At 41.8% G+C, this 13398-nt stretch overlaps 1 protein-coding gene across 1 annotated transcript in view; it reads left to right on the plus strand.

The window, feature by feature from the left end:
• ASPSCR1 (alveolar soft part sarcoma chromosome region, candidate 1) overlaps nucleotides 1–13398 on the plus strand; it is a 49322-nt gene that overhangs the window by 21702 nt on the left and 14222 nt on the right. Inside the window, exons 6-10 of the mRNA XM_009324549.1 lie at nucleotides 209–348; nucleotides 2828–2909; nucleotides 3790–3856; nucleotides 4792–4854; nucleotides 5161–5213. Of these exons, the coding sequence (XP_009322824.1) occupies nucleotides 209–348; nucleotides 2828–2909; nucleotides 3790–3856; nucleotides 4792–4854; nucleotides 5161–5213 (405 nt within the window). The remainder of the gene's footprint in view (nucleotides 1–208; nucleotides 349–2827; nucleotides 2910–3789; nucleotides 3857–4791; nucleotides 4855–5160; nucleotides 5214–13398) is intronic.

The following is a 13398-nucleotide window of genomic DNA, read 5'->3' on the forward strand; positions in this document are numbered from 1 at the left end:
GGAGGAATTGTGCCCCAAGCTCCATCAACTATAAAAAATGACAACACTGACAACCTCTGTATCATTAGTCTGATCTTAGTGACATGAATTCCCTACTAGCAATTGTATTTCAGTTTGCAAATACTGTCCTTTTACTTTTTTCAGGACCCTTATAGCATAAGCAGAGCAAGGCATTTAAGACTAATCGAAGCTCACTTTTGTTCTGTAGCTTGTAGAACGAGAGCCACTTGTGTGTCACCTAGACCTGCTAGAACCACTTCCTGCTGGCCCAGAAGAGCTTCCTGATGAGTTTTTTGAAGTCACAGTGGATGATGTACGGAAACGTTTGGCACAGCTGCAGAGTGAGAGGCAAGTTCCCTTTCTGCTGGTGACTGAGATTGCTCCATACCCTTCTGTGACACTATGCACCTATAGCTGGCTGTGATCTCTGGGTAAAAGGTTGTAGATAAGTTACTGGGTGTGGTATTAATGAATTAATGATCAGCACTGGGAGTCTCTGCCCCTTATGTCATTTGAGTTCAAGGGCTATGTCATGTTTCTGTGATGGAACCTATGTTTTTGTGTGAATTGGTTGAGCATTTGTGCATGGGATAATGGTTTCGTGTGGATGTTGAAAATTTCATCATGAAGTGTCTGTGATGCCTATGTGGTGGTAAGTTTATCTGAGAACCTCAAGCTAATCGGGGATTGGCCCTCACTGAGAAAGGATTAAGAGAAAGATTCCTTCCCGTATTCTGCATTTCAGGGAGTTATTCAAAGCCACTTAACACCCCACCTCTTTTTCTTTCTTTCTTTCCTTCTCCCTTCTTCTAAAAGAGAAGCCACTGCCTTTGTAATTAGATGTGCTTTTATTTGTTAGAGGCCCAAAGCAGTGGTGAGCTCCTGCTATCTGTCTTGATCTGACTTCACATTAACTATTAGGAATTAAATGGCTGGGATTTGTAATTTGTGATGGACAAATATATGAACGCAATGATCCAGCTTCTTAAGAATAACTCCCACTGACTTCAGTAGTAGCTAGTAGCATTTTTAGCCAGTAAGAAACACCTTGTATTTTAAGTAACGGAATTAACCTTTTATTAGACCTCATCAGAAAAGACCAACTTTGAGACATTACCCAAATGGAAATAAAGCAAAATCAAACTTAGCTAATCAAGACATGAGAATATTTGGAACACGCACAAAGAGGGGGAAGAAGTATAGGAAGCTGGACTAACTATGCATCTCACTGTTCAAGTAGCTTGCTGTAAAATCATGAATATCGGACTGTACTTTTATTCCATCTGATGGAATAGATCTGAACTAAAACTCAGATTAAGATAAACTAGCCTGCCTATCACAACAGCATTTTGTTGTCTATATGTTCCTTAACGAAATTAATTTCATGAATGTATTTAGTTTCAAGTGGATCATAACATTCCTTTAAGCATTACAAGCATTCTCTGAGACCATGGGACAGCCTACTTTACACTGTAACCAAGTCTGAGTTGAACTTTTTACTTAGAGCTGGTTTTTTTCCCCACAGGCTGCTGAAATTCACATGAGTATACAGATTGGCTTGAAAATTGCTCTGCTGCTTGTGGGTCTGGAGTATTTAGTGGTACAAAAGTAGGATCATTTGGCTGGGGGTTACTGGCATACAGCCCCCTCAAAAAAAACCCCCTAATTTCCAAATTTGCTGGTGCTTGAAATCCCTTTCCCCCTCACAGCCAGGGATAAAAATAAAGGCAAGTTACACATGAAACTGATACCAGTTGGCTTCTAATCTCAGCTGGTGAATCTTAACAAAAACTGCATACAATGCAATCCTTTAAATGCAATTAGAATTTAATTCTGACTTCATGAAGAGCTGAGAATTGGTATGAATCAGCAATTGGTACACAAAGACGGAATGGAGCAGGTTAGTTTCATGTTTGCTTTTCAGATTGCGAGTTGGCACTTTCAGAGCATCTTGGAACGTGGTGTACCAGCTGACAGTTCTGGGTACAGTTGGTGAAGTAAGCCTGTAGTTGTTTTGTTCAGCAGCTGTTCCTGAGACACTTTGATTCTTAAAAATCAAAAGAGGTCCTTCAAACTGTATAGATGTGAGAGATTAACTTGCAAATAGTTGTGCAGAATTATATGATCAAATGTTTCACCAAAATGTAGCCTAGTAAATCGGTTATTCAGAATTCAGTGCAAACATGGAAAAGGGACTAAAGCTGAACGTGGGATCTGTTGGATCTAAGCTTATTTCTTTACTTACAGGAAAATATATAATAATTTTCTTGAATTTATTATTTCATCTTAAATACGAGTAGATTTTTTTTTTTTTGCACACACTACTCCTTTTAAACACTAGTCTACAATGCCAATTCTTGAATGATCTGAAACTTCTCATTTTTGTTTTGTTTCCCTGGTGCTAATTAATATCCATTAATTTCTTGTGCCAGCATTTTTTTTCAGCTTCAGTAGTTCTTCTCCCTCCCTGGAGTAATCACGTCCAACTTTAGTCTCTGTTTTATTGGATTGACAAGTCCATCTCTTCTTGCGTAGTCTAAGCAAACATTCCCTTGCTCTTCTTAGTATCGGTTCTGGCATCTGCTGTAGTGAACTTATTTTTAAACTTCTACAAGAAAAGTAATTTTATAGAGTATTGTTGCTGATGCTCAGTAGTTCCATATATGAGATTTTGGAACCATGGGAGGTAGGGAAAATGCTGTGAGGGATACATGGAACAGTTGAGCAATTCTCATCAGCGCTGCTTGGACCTTTCACTTTCTTAATAAAATAAAAATACATCTTAAAATGACAAAAGTGACAGTTTGTCTTCTTCCCATGTATCTAGGAAACGCCTGGAAGAAGCTCCACTGATGACAAAATCATTGAGAGAGGCTCAGCTGAAGGAAAAGTTAGAGCGTTACCCAAAGGTAGCCTTTGTTCTTTTTCCAACCCCTCTGGCTAGTCCAGACTTGGGGATTGAGTAACTTTGGGAATCAATTGTGATCAACCGGATCTTGAGCTTATAGGAAGACTTTTCAGATTCCTGTCCCTGTTAATTGTTTGTGGGACTTGCATAACAGTTGTGCCATGTAAAATCAGCTGGCCTGTAATGATATGGTTGAGTGGCGGGCAATATAACTCCTTTTATTTTGTTCCAGATGTTTCACAACCCTTATGTTGTGCACACGGCAGTCTGTACGACTGAGCTTTGCTATCTGCTTCTCCTCTGTAGACTCTTACATTTTGACAGTATGTCATTACAAGTTAAATGATAAGATGTTACAGATTGGAGATCTCTTACTCTGTAAATACGATCCTAATGCAGTTTTTGTCTTTGGTGATTTATTGCAAAAAAAAAAAAAGAGATTAAGTTCCCAAGTTAAGTGCTTTCTGACCAATGCTGGAAATAGAATGGTATAAGTTACTTCAGATGTATGGTGGGAGGATTACTGCTGCTATAAAAAAGATACTGATACACTGTCTGTACCTGTCCGTGGGAGACTTTCTACTTTGTGCATCACTTAGCACAGGGAGCTCCTACTCTCTGAATAAGCGCTGCTGCATTGTACATCATACTGTTTCTATAGATCAGCTCTCTTACAGCCTTTGAAAGCCAGACAGCTCATGTTCTCTGAGGAGCTGCACAGTAATTGTTAGCCAATATGCTATTCTACCCCTGTAAATATCTCAAATCTCCCCATTTAAAAAAAAAACAACCAACAAACTTGCTCACAAATTCTAAGCCAAGGACAGGTGTTACAGAACAGCCATAAACAATTGACCTAATGTGCTTTGCCTCTGACTTAGGTGGTGTTGAGAGTCCATTTTCCAGACCGTCATGTTCTACAGGGGTTCTTCCGTCCTAGTGAAACTGGTAAGAGCAATCTCCACTTCAGTCTGTGCAGCTGCAGCTAACCTCTCATCACTGATCAGTTGCATGACAAAAGAGAGTGGCTCTGGACAGACCTTTCTGCTGTCCAGGGGAGTAATACTGCTCTGAAAAAGCAGCAGTAGCTAGCTACGCTGTCCTTATAGGGCCCCTGAACTGGATGAGAAAAGGGTCTGTGGTTAGGGTTAGGTTTCCAGGGAATCTATTAATTCCCTGGAAATTAGGGAATTTATTTCCAGGACTACTTGATGGAGACTGTCAGCCTACTTGATGGCAAAATATTTGTGCTCAGGAAACTGTCCCACTTGATATCCTGTTGTTTGTGTCCAAATGGTACGTTACTGAGATGAGTTTGGACGCTTCCTCTATGTTAAAGCTTAAAAAGTTTTGGGGAAGAAACAACAAACCCCCCAATCCAAAACAAAACCAAAAACCCAGGAAGAATAAAAAGCTGTAATAAGAATAACAGGGGATGAACATTTCTGCCTCCGTCAGTTCATAAAAGGCTGTCAGACCATACACCAAGTAGCTCTTACTGTTGTAAATTGAGACCCTTTTATTCTCAGCTGGCAGTGACAGTTACCCACACAATTTTTTTGATACTTTTGTATGGAACAAGAACTAATAACTAGTTACCAGAGTCTCACCTGGCTGGTCTCTGCAAATCTTGCAGCTGCTATTGGATTTCCTAGGAAGAACTTCACTGACATCCTGAGAGTTTGCTAAGGGACCAGCATGTCTAAGTGGTTTTTTTGTGGTTTTTTGTTTTTTGATATTTGTAATAGTAACAGTGTTCTTTTGAGGAAAAGGCAATCTACAGACGTTGTAGAGGGCAGTTCTGCTGGTACAGGTTAGCCTTTTTGCCCAGCATCTGAAGAAAAAAATGTAATTCAGCAAACCTTTCTCTCCTTTTTTCACAGTTGGCAGTTTGAGAGACTTTGTAAGAAGCCACCTTGCAGATGCAGACTTGCCATTTTACTTGTGTGAGTGTGCTGTTGGTAATATTTGGCCTTACTTTACAAAGCCTGTTCCTAGCTGTGGTGCATATGGGGTCTTGTGGTGCCATGAGGTATGACCTGGGGAGGAATTCCTTCCCTAAATAGAGCCTCAGAGCGCAAAGAAGGTGTAACCTGCTCACTTAGCCACATTATGCTTCTGCCTAATAAGAAGCCTATGTGGGCAGTGTGAATGTGTCACTCCTTAAAGAGCAGTAATCCCTCCCATACCTGCTGTATTTATTGTTTTGGTTGCTGGGTGGTCCTGTTTTGTAACTTGTTTTTTAACTTCAGTTATTGCACCTCCCAGAATCATCTTGAACGATGAAAGTTTGACACTGTTTGAGGTAAGGACTCACATGTGTGCTCTGTGATTCTCTCTGACTTACTGCTCCCCTTCACCCCACCATATGCTTTGCTTTACTTTTAAAAGAAGCTGTATAATGTGATCCCTGTAGACTTCTGCTTAGCCAGGACTAACGGAACCAGGTGTTTTGGAGCACAAGCTCTTCACCAGAAGAGGTCCACCTTGTGCAACAATATGCAGTGGCATATTGTGGCAGGGTTGGGGGGGTCGCATTGTTTCATACATACACTCAGTGCCTTACGGAGTCTGAACTGTATTTAACCTTGAAACATTATTGCAAGAGCTGAGCTAACGCGGAGTTTGCTATATCTGTAGTTGGACTAGTATAGTAGGAGATATGACACTGGATTTGGATAGGTAACTGTTTTCAATTTCTGCAGCAGGAGCTAGAGGCCATAGTAGACAAAAATCTGACCTTTTTGATAATCTTTATGTGAGAATTTGTTTTAAGCCAGCTTGTACATTGAGGGATATATACTCTTTGTGTGTAACTTTTCTCAAAGGCTGAAATTTAGTTTTTCAAATCCAGATTCCTGCAGGTTTTTTGCAAATGTCAAATAAGGTGGTCTTGAAGTCTCTGGCTGGAGACTCTTGGCTGTGTAAATCACACACGTGTTAAGAGACTGATCGAGTGATTTTGCCAGTGACTTTGCCCCAAACTCACCATGTTTAAATCGTGCTGTCATTCAGGGAGAGGGATAGAGAAAGGAACCTTTCAGGCAGCATGGTGAATTAGGTAGGGATTAGCATGCCTCTGAAGTTGTTTGTAATGGAGCTTTCCAAATTCCACAACTTCCTGACCAGGCCGTGTGGAAGAGATACACGTGCAGCTGCTTTTAGACTATTGAATGTTCTGGGAAGCAAAGTGTGGATCTCTGTTCACAGTGGGAAGAATCTCCCCTTCCTAATACCTTGTTAAGAATTCTTTGCTGAAATTTGAAGTTTTGGGAGTGCTTTTGTTGATGTTGGAGTTCCTTGTATTGTCACCATGCCTGTGACAGGTTTAGCTTCCTAGGGAGTCCTGAGCCTCTCGGGGATCACAGCCCTGTTTGGTTCTGTGGTTCAGGAATTGCTATGCACTAGCTCTTGGCCTCCACCCTGCTTCACAGCCTGAGGACTGCTCTGTTTCTATCAGCCTTCCTGCTCTCTGCTTGACCATGGCCTCTCAGAGTGCATGGCTCTGCTGCTCCCACCGACAGGGATGGGACAGTGTGTGTGTTGGTAAGACATAATGTCATCGGGGGTGGGGAGAACAATGATTTTTCTTTTCAGAGCCATTTTGTGTATTTTAATTAATAATGAAAATACCAGTGGAAAGCGCTGTGTGTCTTTGAGCCAGGAGGTTTTGCCATTTGGGCATGAAGGCAGTTCTCCCAGCTTCCTCTGACTTTGTGCCATCTCACCCACATCTGCCACCCAAAACACTGTCTCGAAGCACACATGGTAACCATGATGGGAAATGCAAAGGACAAATCACGTCTTCAGATTTCTGAGAAATCCCACAAAGAGGAAACTGGCTATGGTTGCATTGCTAATGATATATTTGGAAAACATTCAGAGGAACAGCAGATAATAAAAAATGTTCTGCACTTGTTAGCAGTTCTGAGGCAAGGGAAGCAGCCGTAGAGCTGTGACTAGTACAGACTGGTCTGACATGGCACATGAACACTACTCTCAGCCTTTCTCTCTTCCCCCCCCCTTTTTTTTTTCCCCCCTTTCTTTTTTTCTGTCCTAAGCTGTCATGTCTGAGCACATCCCTCACCTAGAGTTCCTTTACACATATTTCTAACATGCTTTTTGGAAAGCTTTTTTCATCATTCCAAAGCATGGTCTCTCTGCAGCTCTCACCAACAGACATCTCCTGCGTAAAATGGGTGTTTTTCTGTCTTTTTCTAAGATTTGGCTGGGATGTGTTCCCAGATTTGCTGTCTCAGCCTTCAGACTTGTGTCTCTACAAAATATACTGCTTTCTTTTCAGTGTCTCTGTAGGAAGTGATATTCTCCCCCACCTTGCATGCCACATTTTCCTCTAGAATCTCATGGACTTCAAGTTTTGGCACTACTTATTTTTTCTTTAAGATGGGCTTTTTTTTGTTCTGTTAAGTGCATCCTAGATGCTGAAGACTCAAAATTTGCCTCTGTAATGAACCTTTTTCCTATTCTCGTTCGTTTTCTCTTGGATGTTTTGTTGCTCCTTCGAATCCAAGGTATTTACCTTTCTGACGCTGCTTTCTTCCATTGTTTTCTGTCATTGTTGGAAAATACCCTGTCTGCTGACGTGCCTGTCCTTATGTGCTGGTTTTGGCTGGGATAGAGTTAATTTTCTTCACAGTAGCTAGTATGGGGCTATGTTTTGGATTTGTGCTGGAAACAGTGTTGATAACACAGGGATGTTTTAGTTATTGCTGAGCAGTGCTGACACAGAGTCAAGGCCTTTTCTGCTTCTCACCCCACCAGCGAGCTGGGGGTGCACAAGAAGCTGGGAGGGGACACAGCCGGGACAGCTGACCCCAACTGACCCAAGGGATATCCCACACCATATGACGTCATGCTCAGCATATAAAGCTGGGGGAAGAAGGAGGAAGGGGGGGATGTTCGGGGTGATGGCGTTTGTCTTCCCAAGTCACCGTTAGGCGTGATGGAGCCCTGCTGTCCTGGAGATGGCTGAACACCTGCCTGCCCATGGGAAGGAGTGAATGGATTCCTTGTTTTGCTTTGCTTGCGTGTGTGGCTTTTGCTTTACCTGTTAAACTGTCTTTATCTCAGCCCATGAGTTTTCTCACTTTTATCCTTCCGATTCTCTCTCCCTTCCCTCTGGGGGGGAGTGAGCGAGCGGCTGTGTGGGGCTTAGTTGCCGGCTGGGGTTAAACCACAGCACCTTACCATCTTGAAGTCTCCTGTGACCATTCTCTTCCTCTTTTCTAGTTAGCTTCTAAATCCTTTGCCTACCATACTCATTCCACAAAGAAAAGGAGGTTTCTCTGGCTTTTCAGTAAACTTGAATGCAGCATCCTCTTTGCTGGCCTATATCTGCCTCCTATTCATCCAACCTCTGATGTTGTCTCCAGTCTCTGTTGTTAGCTTTGGTCTATCTTTTAAATAAAGTTCAACATCCTCTGCTTACCTATGTTTATCCCCTGCCCGCCTCTCCCCCCCTTGCAGCACTGTTCTTTTATTTTCTCTTTTTCAGCATACATCTAATGTTTCTCTGGATGTCTTCTGAAACATAACTTGTTCAGTGAAACACCACAGAAATAATTACATCTCTCTGAATCAGAAACTTTATGGTGGGAATTTTGTTTAATTTGCTGTGTTAAAGCCTTTGTTCCGTACCTGGCACCATTACTTGTGCTTGTTACATGTGTGGCAATTTCCCAGCTTCCTAGTTGTGACATTTACTGTGGAATTCATTCCTCGCGGCAGCTCCCTGAAACGTATAAAAATGTGTTAAATTAGTGCTCTGTAAAGACTTAGCGGTGCCTTACAGCACAGTCTTCTAGAATCCCTTAGAAATCACAACTTGATGAAGAACCTGGTCAATTTTAGTGTCAAGCATCTTCAGTTTGTAGTGGCTTTCCTGAGATCGAAGTGCTTTCTCTGTCGCATGGCAAAGGTGCAAAGCCTTGATGTTAGTACAAAACTGTGACTGTTCAAGATACGGTGCTCAAAAGCTGAAAATTCTCTTGCAAATTGACTGTTTCAAGGAATTATTTTTCTCACTTCTCACTTCCTCTGTGTCAACACAAAAGAATAACATCTAATTAAGATAAAGGGTGGCAAATCCAAAGTTCATTTAAGATTTTTTGTTTTTGCATGCAACATGTAATCACAGTGTAGTCTAATTAAACTGTAATTAGGAAGTGGTTGTGTTGAGAATTTGGGTATAACTGAAGAAAAATGGATTTTTAAGCATAATCTAAGTATACAGAATCATTACAATTATTTGCAAAATGTGGAAAGCAAGTAAAATCTCATGCTTAAAAACTTTTTAGGGATTGTAACATGACATTACGAAGAGATTATTATCACATTACTTAACAGTTGCGTGACTTGGCATTTTTTTTCTTAACCAACTGGCTCAGTGTAGGTAAATGTAGCGATGCATGTGCAGGGAAAAATAATTTGAACTTCATATGCATCTCGGTGAGCTCTTGGGTTGATTGTTACTGCTCTGGAACAAAGTCTTAAGGTGATGAAATCATCAGCTCATTACTGAATAGTAGTCAAAACCAAAACAACCTCCATCCCAAAATCCAAAGTATTCGGAACGAAATAGATAACAAAATCTCGGTGAGCTCTTGGGTTGATTGTTACTGCTCTGGAACAAAGTCTTAAGGTGATGAAATCATCAGCTCATTACTGAATAGTAGTCAAAACCAAAACAAAACAACCTCCATCCCAAAATCCAAAGTATTCGGAACGAAATAGATAACAAAGAACATCACTGTGTCATTGTATGAAACCAGGGTTTGCTCGCATCTTGGATAACGTGTGCAGATCTGGTCTCTCACCTTAAAAAGGAACTGGTAAAGGTGCAGAGAAGGGGAATGAGGATCATCAGAGGTCTGGAATGGCTACTGCATAAAGACAGACTAAGTAGGTTAGGACTTGTCAGTCTGCAAAAGACGTGACTGGGAAAGAAATAACGTATCAAGGAGAAGCTGGAAGGGGTTGATTTCTTACTCTCTCCAGTATAAGAGTGAGTGGCATCAAGTGAGGCGAGCAGGAGCTGGAATAGATGGAAGAAGGTAGTTGTTCATGCAACAGAAAACTGAAGTGTGGCATTCCTTGTCACAGGGTGGTATATACTAAAAGTATATACTGGTTCAAGAGAAATTCGGACAAGTTCAAGGAAGATACCTACTAAGAGTCTCTCTTAATATATAGAAACCATCTCAGGAAGCTTCTGAACTGAAAATCGTTGCTAGCTAATAGTATTAGGGGAAAGTATCACGTATAAGCAAAGAGCAAGGATACTCTTTTTCTGTGCATCTGTGTTTTTGTTCACTGTTAGAGACAGGATACTGGCTGGACTGAACGGACGTCGGTCTGCATACAGTTGTTCTTATGTCCTTGTGTATTGCTGGAGGTGGACTGACCAGGCTACCTTGGCAACCTGACCCAACAGCAATTCCTATATTGACTCAACTAACCCTGTAGATTGAATAATAATGGACTGATACACATGAAACAGTACACAAAATTTCATGTATAGCAGAGGATTTAAACTGGTATATATGACTTGTTTCTTTGAATATCCTGGAATAATTAAGCCTTTGTAGCTTTACTGCCTGTTAGGTGTTTAAGGTTTTTTTTTCAGCTTTATGATTTCATTAATAGAACTATTTTGTATATAATTCTCCCAATTTTAAGGGAAAAAAAGAAAAAAAAAAACAGACTGTATGAGCCTTGGAGTTTGGAGAAAACAGCTGATAATATCAGTGGAATTTGTTAGATTTTCCTTTGCTATGTGACATCCTGTGTAGCATTTCACGTCTGTGGAAAAAAAGATGCAAAGTGTAAGCAACTTGTTCATGAGATGGTGTGTTCTTCTGTACAGTGCAAGTGATGATGTGACACATACAGGTAATGAAAAATGAGTATGTGAAACAATAAGGGCATTGCAAACTCCTTCTAACCAGGTGTCCTGTAGAAGCTTTTCTTTTTTGCATACTAATCTTTATTATTTCTCAAGACATTTCTGCTGAAAGTCCTAAGGTGGATGTTTTTTCATTTTAAAGGAACTTTATCTGAGTAATTTAGACAGTGAATGCATAGCTGCTGGTTACAGCTGGGTCGGCTGAAGAGACGGCTGCCCCAGTTATTCTCACATCTGTCACCTGGGCTGCTGTTTATTTCATTCTACATGAGTTGGATAAATATAAACAGTTTAAATAACGGACATTTGCAGGCTCAGGTCTCTTGGCTGAAGTGGATTAGAGTCTCATAACATGCAAATCCAAGTGGTTGTTAATATCTTGCAATGGGTGGTAGTGATGGGCTGAAGAAAGTAACCTTTTCAGGGGTATGGTTTTAGCTGGAAGGGGATGCGTGCCTGCAACATTGTGAAAGTAAAGGTTTTGCTCACATGTCGCTCACACTCTACAAGAGTTTGCTGATGCAGTTATGCCAATGGACCCAAGCAAACTTTTTCTGCAGGAGACCTTGCTAAAGTTCATGGTGAGTTTAAAGAACTCACTTTTGAGTTTTGTATTTTTTCTCTTTCTGCAGTTGAGTATATAAACTTTGCAAACTTTATACTTGTAGTGCAGCCTGTACCCGTAGCCCACCTGGTGCAGAAACCTCAGATGGTTGGAAATGTGTATGCAGCTATAGGTATTTAACTTCCTATTTTTTTTCACCATGCACATTCAGTGTGACATTTCAAAATGCTATTGTTTTCAAAAGTTTATCCCCGGAATTAGGAAAGCCCATCCAGTTCATCACAGCTGACTTGCAAAAATCAGTTAATGGTGAAAGGAGCAGGCCAGAGCATTTTGTAATCAAGTTTTTTTCTTTAAAAAAAAAAAAAAAAAGTGTGTTAAATTATATTCAGGGAGGCTTTAGCCTTGACTACAGGGCCTTAGGGCATTGGAAATGAGTGCATGATTTGACCCAAATGCTTGAGGCTAGCAACACTGCTCTAATGAGGTGAGTAGAGTAGAGATTTAGCAATAAGGGGAAGACATGTCACTGGATCGGCAAGAAACAGCAGAGGAATCGATTTGTTTGAGGAGCAAAGAAATTCATGTATGTTCAGGGTGAGGTGTGAGAAGGGAGAAGGCTGAGGCGACTTGGAAGAATAAAACGGGATGAAGAGAGGGAGCAGAAAGAAATGTGTGCCTGGACAGGGTTGGGTTCCACTGTCTAAATTATTTAGAGTTTTAGATTTTGGAGCAATGGGTTCTGCGCTGCCAGGAATGTGTGCTGGGGGAAGGGCACACGAACATGTGCATTAAAGCCTTGAAGTTGTTGCAGCTTGATGCAGCTGGGTATAAAATGGCCATTTTGTAAAATGGGTTTGCAGATTGGAAGAGCTGTGTTTATGCCAGCGGCCCTGTAGCCTGTGTCCCCTGCCTGGGGCCCTTCAGCCCTTTCAGGTCATAGTCTGTTATGGCAGGAATGATTCCGTGTGTTTATAAACATTTTATTTGGATGAAGCATCAAACAGGAAGAAACAATTCCTGCCGAGAAGTTGTCATACCATTCTGGTTACCCGTACTGCTTGTCAGAGACCACAGTGCTCTAACTTACGAGGATGGTGCCTTATCCCAGTTTAGGTCGGCTGAGTCTGGATGAAGCTTTGCTCCCCGTTACCAGTGTAAATCCTTTTTCATCTTTAACTTTCGCCTTGAGTCAGTGAAGGCCCCACGCCGTAATGTCTTCTGCTTGGATAGGCTTTCCCTTCTGCTGCTGCAGATCCGAGTGCTTGGCAGGGGCTGAAGGGGGCTTTCTTCTCTGGAAAGAAATGGGTGCGGAAGTTGCTCTGGCTTTCGTGTCCCTGGCAACTGTGTTATTGTTGGATGCCCTTTTTATAGGCGGCTGTTACTAATCGGGCTGCTTTGCCTGAGCCTCAGTGCTCTCAGTAAAAATGACACTGGCTCAGACCAGGAGCAAGAGAGGTGATATTTCTGGTGTTGGGCCAGGTGGGGCAGCGCTGGGGACAGGACTTGCTCACTGCTTCTCACTTGCTCTGCAGTATTGCCTTCCAAACTATGAAATCTTCATTCTGGGAAGAAGTTTGTGCGGGTCAGTATCCACACTCGCTGCAGGGCTGAGGGCTGCAGAGCAGGCTGTGGTGCCTGGTCCGTCCTGCACTGGGTGGGGTTAGGCTCTGTATGGGTGGGTTAGGTGAAGACTTTGCCCCTTTCAGGCATCATGTGGTCTGTGGAAGGGAAACCTTTTGTATTTTAGTCAGAGCTCCTGTTCCGTTCCCATTATCTGGAAGGAAAGAGATGAAAAGACAGAGCTGCTGTGTAAAGATAGAAGGCATATGGTTAAGGTATTTCGTAAAATGTGTGGCTTTTGGGCTGGGGGAAGAGGAGCTTTTATGTTAAGGTGACCTTGCAGTACTCAGCATCTCCGTAGTGTGAGAGCTCGTTCTGGAATAATGCTGTGTTTTGGTACATAGGATGCAAACGTGAATGAAGTGCTGTGGAGCGTGC

The sequence above is a fragment of the Pygoscelis adeliae genome, unplaced genomic scaffold (genome assembly GCF_000699105.1).
Source record: "Pygoscelis adeliae isolate BGI_AS28 unplaced genomic scaffold, ASM69910v1 Scaffold445, whole genome shotgun sequence".
NCBI classification, from domain to species: domain Eukaryota; kingdom Metazoa; phylum Chordata; class Aves; order Sphenisciformes; family Spheniscidae; genus Pygoscelis; species Pygoscelis adeliae.